Source organism: Nematolebias whitei, chromosome 19 (genome assembly GCF_014905685.2).
Source record: "Nematolebias whitei isolate Nwh7 chromosome 19, NemWhi1, whole genome shotgun sequence".
Classification (NCBI taxonomy): Eukaryota; Metazoa; Chordata; class Actinopteri; order Cyprinodontiformes; family Rivulidae; genus Nematolebias; species Nematolebias whitei.
The window spans coordinates 25,240,367-25,252,317 of record NC_056516.1 but is presented as its reverse complement, the minus strand read 5'-3'; the positions used below and the strand labels follow the sequence as shown (position 1 = coordinate 25,252,317).

General features: G+C 39.3%; 2 protein-coding genes across 2 annotated transcripts in view; both read left to right on the top strand.

Annotated features, from left to right (window-relative positions):
- The window catches only part of rbm24a (RNA binding motif protein 24a), a 10,313-nt gene extending 5,392 nt beyond the window's left edge, over positions 1-4,921 (top strand). Inside the window, exon 4 of the mRNA XM_037693709.1 lies at positions 4,276-4,921. Within this exon, the coding sequence (XP_037549637.1) occupies positions 4,276-4,624 (349 nt within the window). The 3' untranslated portion in view covers positions 4,625-4,921. The remainder of the gene's footprint in view (positions 1-4,275) is intronic.
- A 4,205-nt stretch (positions 4,922-9,126) lies between these two features.
- Positions 9,127-11,951, top strand: part of cap2 (cyclase associated actin cytoskeleton regulatory protein 2) — a 23,263-nt gene continuing 20,438 nt past the window's right edge. Inside the window, exon 1 of the mRNA XM_037693427.1 lies at positions 9,127-9,303. The gene's annotated coding sequence lies outside the window, so the exon portion shown is untranslated. The remainder of the gene's footprint in view (positions 9,304-11,951) is intronic.

Genomic DNA, 11,951 nt, shown 5'->3' with positions numbered 1-11,951 from the left:
GATGGATGGATGAGTGGATGGATGGATGAGTGGCTGGATGTATGTATGTACAGTATGTATGTACGGATGGCTGGCTGGCTAGATGGATGGATGGATGGATGAGTGGGTGGGTAGGTGGATAGATGAATGGGTGAGTGGATGGATGGATAAATGGTTGAGTAATTTATGAAGGTCTCACAGATGATCTCATGGTCCAGGTGGCTGATGGTGTTTGTCAGTGAAAATAGAAAACAGCTCAGTCAGTCTTTTGAAAAATAAAATCCTTATTAAACTTTAATCTCTAAGGACTGCTGGGCTGAACAGTCACATCCAAACAGAGTCTGATGACGTGCAAACACCAGAAAGTACCAGCACGCCTGTTTGAATCAGTCACAGCTGCTATGAAAGACGAGACTTTATTTATCTCTGTCTCCATGCCGAGCAGAGTCATTTGGATCAGATCTCTGTTCACGTTTATTCCACTGGTGACATAAAGTCAGATCCTAAACCCATACCATAATCTGGAACAACCAGTCTGGCTTTTAACTTCCTATTTTTTATTTGATTTGATGCTTTTTTTTGTTTCAGATAGTCCAGTGCTGGTTGTAGTTGAGCACAAAACTGACAGCATCTGTTATGTTTGTCATGCTTTCTGTGATCCAATATCAGAAAATTAAATCTCTGCACAACAAATTTGAGATTTTCACACTGAGACCCATTCAGTCTGAAGCTTTCAGTGTTTTGTTCATCAAAACTAATAAGAAAACCTTCAGAATCAGCGCTTTCTGCCACGGTTACTTTCTGATACGGTTACTCTACATTAAAGCCTGCACTAATGAAACTCAGCAGGTCCACGTTCGTTTCTAAAACAGGTCTCAGTGTGAAAGTCTCAAATTTGTTGCGCAGAGATTTAATTTTCTGATGTTGTGGAATCACTGAAATGTGGAACGCCAAAATTAATTAAATAAATAAAGCATTATGAAATAAGTATCTAAACTCATTATTATTAAACACTTTCATTTTTAGTCTTTTATTTCACAATTGTGTTTTTCATGAAGGCTTATTTATGTCATAATGACACTTTTCAGCAGAACAACTTCAGCTGTCAATCAACGTCAGTGGGTTGGACCTGCACGCCCATTGGCTGATCCTTCATCCATTAGTTTTCCTGCTCACAGCAGGTACAGCCAGCTAGCCATAGCAGCTAACAACGACTTGTTAGGTCAGCAGTTATAAAGCATGGCAAAGTGCACGAACTTAGCTTTAGCTGCTAAAGTTACCTGAGCTGAACGAAGTTCATGCAACTCTGTCATCCTTCATAACGGCTGACCTAGCAAGTCGTTGCTAGCTGCTATGGCTAGCCGTACCTGCAGTGAGCAGGAAAACTAATGGATGAAGGATCAGCCAATGGGCGTGCAGGTACAACCCACTGACGTTGATTGACAGCTGAAGTTGTTCTGCTGAAAAGTGTCATTATGACACAAATAAGCCTTCATGAAAAACACAACTATGAAATAAAAGACTTAACTAACAATGAAAATTTTAATAATAATGAGCTTAGATATTTCACAATGTTTTATTTATTCATTTAATTTTGACCCTTTTGGCGTTCCATATATACTTGCTTTGGAAAGATTTGCGTGTGAGTATGTGTGTGTGCATTATTTGTGCTCCTAATATTATCATCAAGTTTTCCCCTTCAGTGACACAACACTTTTAGCTCACATGTCTCATAACTTTCACTTGTCCTTCTGAAATGTTTTTTTTTTCTTTTGTCTTATATGTTAAGAAAATGTGCCGTGACTTTTTAATGACTGTAACGGCTGAGGTGAAACATTCTCACTTTCTTTTTTAACGTGTTTGTCCCCCTGTAGTGACTTGCTGCTTGTTGCTTTTCTCCTGGTTCTGTGTTTTTGGTTGAGATGTGGGTTGTATGCTCACAATAGGGTTGCCACGATAGATTTAGGCTTTTAATTTTCCTCTTTTTTGGTAACTATTCATCCAGACATCAAAGGAATCGCTATAAATTATATCTGCTTCACTTAAATCAATTGTTTCTTTTGTTAAGCAAGGGTCTGTGGAAATGTTATGAGCAGTTAATATCTTACCTGTTGTAGATAACTCTTCCAACAACCTCAGTTTGCAGCTTATTTCTGATCAGAACGATGAGCTTGTGGCCAGTCTGAGCAATAAGGCCAAGACAGAAGTGCATTTCTGTCATCGAGTAAAATTTGAACTTTTTCTAAACTTTCTACAAAACCGTGTAATGGTATTGAAAAAGGGTCTACTTTTATGATGGACGGAGAGGTCCAAATTTAAATTTGTGATTTAGATTTTCGTAAATTGCCTCTGAATTGTTGAACTTCTTCCTCTTGCTTGCAGCCTGGCTGAATTTCCAGGCCTCACGGGGCTTGTGGGGCAGGATAGGGCTATGTCATGGAGGGCAGAATGCCCTCATTGTTCAGAACTGTTTATTTAATCCAAACGTCCCTCTCGCAGCAGAGCCTATAGTCCCAGCTCCCCCACCTCACTGCCACCGCGGCTCTTTGTCTCCCACACAGAAAGGGAAACAGCCAGCAAAAACTGTCCGGCTGTCAAAGTGGCAATGACATGTCCACAATGCTTTCCCTGGGATCATCTCTGTTCGTACCCCCCACCCGCAGCCTGGCACTGTAAGCCCCCCTTCCCCTGCTTGGCCTCCAGCAGTTACCAACAGATAAGCTGCAGGTTACAGATCACCAACTTCGGCGTCATCTTTCTTGAAACAGCACCAGTTCAACCAAACACAATGAACAGATAATCTTGTCATTTTTGAAGTGAAGTTTTGTCAATTAACAGTCGAATCAGTCGTAGAGAACTACGTATAGTGAGCAGAAGTCTTCGCTCAGGCTAGGCTAATGGCTAGCCTTTTTTTAAAAAAAAATTCAGGCTTATAAAGCAACCACAATGTTGTACGTTCAACATCCACATGTCACGTACTAACACGGCCATTGTTCGGTTGAGAAAACAGAAAGAACCTAAGCAAACGATGTCGTGGAAAAGTGAAGATGTTTAAAGAATATCAAAGTTCATAATCCAGGTAAAAAAAATATAACAAAGTTCAGTCAGGTCATCTGGACGGTTTCCTTTTTTTTTGAGACGTTTCGTCCTTGATCCAAAGGACTTCATCAATCCGAGGAGCCATAACAAAGTCGGTCCCACAAGCAGCACACTCACATAGTGGGTCAACTAGTTTGCTGGTGATAAGATGGTTTCTGGGGCACGCCCTCTCCCCCGTCGACTCCTCTGAGGCAGCCATAGCTAAAGTGGTTCAAAACATCAAAGTTCATGCTCTTAAAGCAAAAAAATCCAACAAAGTTAAATCAGGTCCTCTTGACGGTTTCTTTTTTTTTGTTGTTGAGCTCATTTTATCCCCATCAAACTGGTTGGTCCACTATGGGAGTGTGCTGCTTGTGGGACTGAGTTTGCCGTGGCTCCTCGGACTGATGAAGTCCTTTGGATGAAGGACGAAACGTCTCAAAAAAAAAAAAAAAAAAAGGAACCGTCCAGATGACTTAACTTTGTTGGGTTTAACAGAATAATTTTTAAAAAGTGTAATCCCTGGCGGGGGAAATTCAACATTATTGCAGTCACTCCAAGAATACACAGAACAAGCATCTCATGAAATGTAAAGTAAAAAACATTACGGCAAGTAAACGTGAAACAGTAAAAACACAAAAACCGGACCAATGACCAAGGTTAAAAGAAATAAAAAAAGATGGAGGAGTTGCACTATTTTTTTTTAGCGTTGTGTTATTGCCTTGGAGTTCCTCGTCCCGTCCATTTCATTAACCATGAACTCCCCCAGGAATTTGTACTCTTCAACAACTTCCACAGAGATAATACTAAGCTAATAAAGTTCACACCAGTGTGCCAGTGTTGAGACAGAGTTGTTTCTTTAAGCCTGACAAGTGATAAACAACAGGCTCTGTTCGGTTAGCCATTAGCCTAGCTTGGACAAAGACTTCTACCCATTTCTCCATACTCTGTGCTCTGATATCTCTGGTAATAATTATTCATACTGTGACTATTTGACAAAACCTCTCCTTTGGTTCAAAGTATTTGTTAACTTTCTGTCTTTTTCTTTAGTTTTCTATTTTGGCAACCCTAATTCCTACTAGCAGGCGTTTCTTTGGTGTTGTTGATTGGACTGGTCGGTGTGATCAATTTGGGTTTTAAGTTGCATTTCTTATATTCTCACATTGTGTTTGCAGACATATTAACACTACTCATGGCATGTGTGTGTTGTTCCCACAGCGTCGCGACCCACTATGTGTACCCTCAGGCCTTCGTTCAGCCCAGCGTGGTCATCCCTCACGTGCAGCCCGCAGCCGCTGCGCCTGCCACCGCCTCCTCCCCGTACATGGACTACACCGGAGCCGCCTACGCCCAGTACTCTGCAGCAGCCAGCGCAGCAGCCGCCGTGGCCTACGAGCAGTATCCTTACGCCGCGTCACCAGCTGCCCCGGGATACATGGCCACCACCGGCTACGGCTTCGCTGTCCAGCAGCCTTTAGCCACCGCTGCCCCGGGCTCGGCAGCCGCTGCAGCCGCGGCCTTCGGCCAGTACCAGGCTCAGCAGCTGCAAGCCGACCGCATGCAATAGCACCAACTGCAGCAGTCGCACAAGCAGAGACGGAGGCGCACCCCCAGCCACAGCTGACGCATTACAAGGAGACAAGAAGAAAAGAGCGGCTGTGCAGAGTTTCTTTAAAAGCTGATGATGATGGTGATGACAATAGCGAGGTGGAAACTTTGTTTAGTAACTTTCCAACTTGCTGTGTTTTAACCAAAAAAAAAAAGCATAAAAGGACAAAAAAGCTGCAGAACAAACAGTGCAAACGATTGACTCTGATCACTGTTATTGATCATTATTATTATTATTGTGTTAGAGTACTTATTTAGAGGGAAAATGCAGGAACTAATCCAACGGTTGGTGAACTGTAGGTGATACACTAAGCCTTTAAGTCCGATTGCTGTCTTTCACGTTAGTTCAGTTATTTAATGCCCTCGTGACGTTTATATTTTATTATTTTATTTATTATTATTATTATTGATGAGGGTTCTGTTAGTTCTTTTTGTCCTTTCAAGTGGATTTTTTTTTCCAAGTTAGTATTTTTCTGATAATCAGGGAAATGGAGCCGTTTCCATGTGTTCGCTATGATGATGTCAGAAAGTCGTCGTTTCACACATTTGACAACTTTTTTGAATCTTCCTGATGCTGAATGTCCTTTTTTTTTTTTTTTTTGTCGGTTTCAACCTATGCAAAGTAAACAAATCGACTAAAGAAAAGAAAGAAACAAAAACTGAAAATGTCATCAGCTCTGACTCTACTTTTGGGACTGTGGGGGTGGTGTCGGTGGTGGGGGGGCACACAAAACCAAAGCAGAGACAATGAGAAAGAGTAAATCTGTTGCTTTTCCACGTTTAGCTCGCATTCATGCGTCCAAGGCCGCACGGGCAAAAAACAAAGGCAGTCCAGTCCTGTTTCTCTGTGAGGGATGGAGCAGCTGCTGGTGGATTGGGGTGGGGTGGGGGTGTTGGGGGTCAACGGGGCGGGTGGACAGAGCCGCTCCAGCGCCGCACAGACAGATCTCTCTGGAAAGAACGCATCACTTGTGCACATTTGTTGAGCTGTCACTTTTTAATCCCCGGCCGAGCCCTTTGGGAACCAACTTTGCATCCCTCCACCCGACACAGACCCCCTCCACACACACCCTCCACCCTCTCTTTCAGTCATGTCAGCACTTCCACCTCTGTGCTGCTGCAGTCTGGTGTCAGATTTTCATCAAAGCCACCCCGACAACTGCCTCACATCTGTGAAAACCCCCAGCTGCAGAGGCAGAGAGGGGCTGTTCCTCTTTAATGGTGTGCCTTACACTTTTACAGCTATTTAACACTGAAACAGAAAACTGAAAAGAAAAAAAAAGAAAAGTACTATTTAAGATATTTATTTTTGAAGGTTGACACTCTAAGGGTAGAGACTTAGTTGCGGTACTGTATTATTAATAATCCTATGTACTCATCTCAAGGCATATATAAGTTATTGATTAGTTTCTTGTTATAGTATTAACATTCTCAACCAAAATGTTAATGTAGAAGTTATTTAAAACAACGTTATGTGCACTGTACTTACATTTTTTTAATCCTTTTGACTCCATTGAGCATTAAATATCGCCTGATAATTACTTTTTGTACTGAGGAGGTTGCTTTAAGTGCAGGCCTGTTTGCATCTGCCTCTTCTTTGTTCAGACGAGAGGAGAAATTAATAATAAGAACAAGCAAAAATGCTGCTTTTCTCCACTAGAATGTAAAGTTGTTCTGAAGGTTTCAGTAGCTGTGCTTCCTCTGCTTCGGATTCATCACACGGGCTGTTTTACACTGTTGGGAATTTTTTTATATACTTGAACTCTTTCGTACAAGGGAAATATCCACAATAAATGACAACAAAATAAAAGTTGCCAAAAGGCTTTTTATTGTCACTTGATGAAGGCTTTTAAAGTGTTGCTATTTAAATGCAAATGTCCTGTTGATAATAAAACCTTTTACTTCAAAGATTTCTACCTTGATTATGAAAATTTGAATAAAAAGTTATATATTTGAAAAATAAATGGTCTTTTTTTTTTTTTTTTACGTCTTCTACTTTAGGAACCCATCAGGTTCGGTTTACTCACCTACCAAAACCTTCAGGGTTTATTTATTAGACATAATAAATAGGCTGTAGTGGAGAAACAAATATGATGTTTGCATCTTTGGAGCATGTTCATGTAATATAAAAAGGTCTGACTATAAATGAAATTAGTTTAAAACACACTATTTAATATGAAATATTTCCATTGTAGTTTGCTTGAAGTCTCATAACACATAATGGGTTATGTATTTATTAGCTGACATGCTTTTAAAATAGTAAATGTGTAAAAATGGCTGACATTTCTCTTGTTTTTAACCCAAACTGTGAATAGAAATTTGATCAAAGTGGGTCTAATGGACAGTTTTGTGATGTTTACAGTTATTTTCTAGTTTTCATTCTTTGTCTAATTTTGGATAAAATGTGTCTCTGGGATATAAATTATTGTACAAGATTAAACTTTATAAGACCAGGGGGGTTGGCCCCTTAGATTAAGTAACTTGTAATCTTTCCAAATTTAAATTAACCGGACAGTTATAAGAATCGTAAATATAACAAACACATTTATTGTCATGTAATATTTAGAGTGTTTGATGATATTTCTTAGCAGAAACACTGAAGCAGTGAAGGTTGGATGAGGATGAAACATGACAGTGTTCATCAATCATTCATCCATTCTTTAATCAATAAATGATGTGGTTAGGTGTGAGCAGCCTTCTGTCACTCAGCTCAGAGGAGTCTGGTCTTGAGTGAAACGTGAAGTTGGGTCACATCTTGTTGGTGACGATGACAACACGGATCCAGAGAAGCCCGAGTGGTGATGTCATCAGCAGCTAAGATGAAGATTATTTTATTCAGTTGGTGCATGGAATTCTGCTGTTTAATTTTAAAGTTCAATTATCATTAAAATGACTTTCTCATACAGGACTTCTGTTAAAAGGTGTAAGAAATGTGACCCGTGCTTGCAAAATAAGTCAGAATGAGCCCTGGCTGCGGTGAAAATAAGAGAAACGATTGATTTTTGCCATAATTTCCATTATCTTAATCAAAAATCTAATTAAATCAAAGTTTACTAATGAGTGTTTGCAGAAAAAACCTGATCATTTATTTTTAAATTGACCAATGTTCTCTGCTGACTGCCATAGTTCTGGGAAATCCCTTCGTATAGTTTTTGGGATCATTGTGTAGCTTTTAAATGTAGGCTTTTAAAATAAATTAATTAAAAAACCCTGAGTTTTCAAACCAACACGCTCATACACAAAGCTAATTTTGCCCAGATTATAAATCGCCTAATCTTAATGTCATGTTTTTGATCTTTTTAGATGGAGAATTTGAAAATAAATTCATATTGAAATATTCCTCACTGTGATTCATTTTGACAACTACTAATGCTTTTACAAAAATACATTCTATACGTATTTTATGCACTTTTTTGCAGATTTTCCATAAAATGTTTATTATATGTTTATTATAATGGTGGCACACACTCTTAATTTTATGAAAAGCCCAAATATTGGAAAAGTTTTTCAAACAAACTCTTTATCACACACACATCAGAAGTTTTTTTTTCTTCTTTCACCCTGCATATCTCTCACTGCTATAGGATTTATGGTTTTGCCTTGAATCTCACCATACAGAAAGCACACAAACCTTCCATAGATTTAAATTTTTAGTTTAGTAATTCCTCTTAAAATCTGGAAGTGGTCTGTTTTAACTGGTCACAGCTCTAATGTCCCACTGGCAGGTGCACATTTATTTTGACCTTGGTTCTCTTTACAACCATAGTCAATTCAGTTTATTCAAAAAGCCCCAGTTCATAACAGAAGTCATTTCTTGGCACTGAAAAACATTTCCATTATAAAATACCATTTAGTAAAGTTATCTATCTAAGGAAGCCAGCGGATTGTGTCAAATCTTCACTTTGTCGCATTCTCGAGCAGCATTAGTGACAATAGGAAGGTGACAGTAGGAAGGAATGACTCTCTTTTATGCCTCGGTCGACTTGGATCAGAGACGAAACACAGTTTCTATGGGAAGAAAGACAAACGGAAACACGTCAGCTGTTGAATAATTACAAACATGAACAGTAGTGGGTAAAAACAGCAGCAGAGTGAGGAGATGTGCTTTGCCCTCCTGCAGTCTAAGCATAACATAACTAAGGGATACATAAGGAAACCCAATCCGTCCCTAACTATAGGATTTATATATATATATAAAATAGACAGTGTCAGCCTCTCGCACTGAAACTGGAAGAGAGGAGCCTGATAACTGAAAGCTCTGCCTCCCATACCTTTAGAAACTCTAGGAACCACAAATAAACCTGCAGTCTGAGAGGTTGTGTTGGAATTTTGGACAGGAAGACAATTCTCAAATGCACTTTAAACCACATGGCTTCAGGAGTCTCGTGCACGGACAACCAGGGGCTGCGTCTCATCTATTTTTAGGAGCCCCCAGAGACAGACTGTCCCCCCTCCCTTCTCCAGAAGACCGAGTCACGGTCCTGGTCTCTGCAGGGCTCTCAGGTTCACCGTGTTGCTTAATTAGGACAAACCGGAAAAGTGCTGCCCGGACGGGACGAAGAGGAAGGACCGAACCGAGGGGACAGTCAGCGCACGAGCGAGGAGACACCGACAAACAGCGGGGACCCAAGCAGGACGGTAAGATGCTCGTATTTAAAATACGCCATGGTTTACGTTCAGCTTTGATTTTATGGGAAGACGAAGGCGGACGATAATGTTTTTGCACGTGTCTGTGTGTCTTGTGAGCCACCGGGCGGGTTTTAATGAAACTTGCAGAAAGTAAACATGGATGTCCAGCTGCGACGAGGCAACCCATTCAAGATGGCCGCCGCAGCTGACCCTAACAAGCATGACTGGAACTGTTACAGATAATAAGCTGAAATGTGCGGTGGTAGTAGCCGACACTGATCTTCAACACATATTCTGAGGGCAAAGGCAAGATTTAGCTATGAACTAATTAGTAAACGCTTGTCTGTTAGCAAAACATCTGGATATAAATGAAACTTAAAGGAAATATCCACTCTATATTTAAATAGTTGTTTGCATTTTGAAGCCAATCCAATTCAAGATGGCTGACAGTGCCAAGTGACCTTAAAAAAATCTTACTATAACTTGGTAAATTTGACAGATATTGAGCAAACATCTGGTGTGGTAGTAGCTGAGAGTCATCTGCATCACATGCTCCAAGTGCTACAAATTGTTTTGCTTCAAACTTTAGCTTTAGCTTATAGTGTAAACCTTGTTTATCTGTTAGCAAAATATCTCATGTAGAGGGTGATTTTAATGAAACTTTCAGAAATTAATTATTTGTTAGGCATCTGCAATTATTTAGGTTTTGGAGTCATTCTGATTCAAGGTGGTTGCCACAACCAATTAGTTTTAGTAAACAGAAAAGTCTATTTAAATAAAAAAGACTGTGCTTTGATGGTTCATTGTCAACTATAGAAGATATGAAATAAACAAACAGGTTTTTGTTTTTTTCATTCAACCTTTATTTAGACAGGTAAATCCCATTGAGCCTCGAGGACTCATTTACAAGAGAGACCTGATTTCAACAAAGAATGATGACAACAATGGACAACAGCGACAATAGACAGCCACAAAAAAGGCATACAGATTATTATTTTTTTGTTTACAAATAAGATAGCAAAAAAAGTAACAAAAACCAGCTAGATTATAAGACGAATGTAGAAAACTAAAAACAGGAACATGTCTGCAATTGTCCTTGCCAGGAGTCCCAACAGATTCTTAAAGCCACTTAGAGAGGTCAAGGTCGAGAGCTTCAGATCCATAGGAGGTTTACCTCCTCCTTCCTGTCCACATTGTCTCAGAGAGTCCAGCATGGTCTACATCTAAGGTCCAGAGCAGCCAACACCAGGCGGTGTCCCAATATGCCTAAAGTTCAGATACTAGACTTGAATCTGAGAAAAAATTCAGTGGTTCCCGACCCTGGTCCCTGAGGAACACCATTTAGTTGTTCCTCTGCTCCAACACACCTGATTTGAATGAAAGGTGATTAACAGGCTTCTGCTGAACTTAAGGAAGTAATTAAACCATTGAATCAAGTGTGTTGGAGCAGAGAAACAACTAAAGCATGCAGGATGGTGTTCCTCAAGGACCAGAGTTGGGAACCACATATTTAAACCAACAGATTGAGTGTTCACCTACTGGAGGTCTACAAATACACAAATATACTGTAACAACTTTGATTCTTGGTTGTGTTACATTTTTATGAATGCTTCTGTTTGTTTCCCATCAGGTTTTATGATGGGTTGAATACATTCTCTCATGAACAGCTAAAACATTTCACTGGCTGCATCTCTGCATTGCCCTGGAGAACTTGGCCCACTGACAACAGTGGATTCAGTTTGTTTCTGCTGTTTAGGAGGAGCAGAACCAAAGTTTGAGCTGGACTTCATCACAATTTATTGATCATATTGGAGCTTCTTTGCCTCAAAGCTCTGGACAGCAACAAGGATTTTTATATTGTATTCTAATCTGGAATATATATATATATATTGTCATTTACATGTTTAGTCCATCAAAACAAAAAGATGAAAGTAAACGTTACAATTTCTTACTGTTACATGATGAAATTTATATTTTGCTAAACAGCTCAAAGTTTAAAATGGGTCAGGAAAAGCTATTCTAAAGAACAAAAAACCCAAGTGTTTGATCAAAAATTGTAAAAAGGAAAAGGTATAAAATGGTCAAAAATTGTATAAGTAGTCAAAAATTGCAAGAAAAAAAGGGATAAAATGGTCAAAAACAGTCAAATAAATTTGGTATAAAATGACCACAAATTGTATAAAATGGTCAAAGCACTTATTCAGTGTTAGTTTTTAAATTATTTTTTTGCAAATGGTTTATTGATGTTTAAAAGTTCAGGAGTTTATAACCTCCTTGAACAATCAGAAGTTTGTTGACACATTATATCACACAGAGCATTTTTGACGATTAGTTACACACGTGTTCCTCAGAACCACGTCCCTGTGACAGAAGTACCTCATTATGTAGTACATCTTTGTAATACATGTTTTTGTAAAAGATAATAAAAAGTAAACTAGGGTTGAAGTTTATAAACATTATTAGTACGACCTAATTTCTTAGATTGAACAATCATTGCTCAAACTTGGAAAGTACAGTAAATCTGATTGTATCGTTAATCTTCCAGTTTCTTTTCTAATACTTTTACAAATTCTCCAAGTTTCTGGTCTCTCCAGGTTTCTGCTCTCCAGATTTCTGCTCTTTCAGGTTTCTGGTCTCTCCATGTTTCTGCTCTTTCA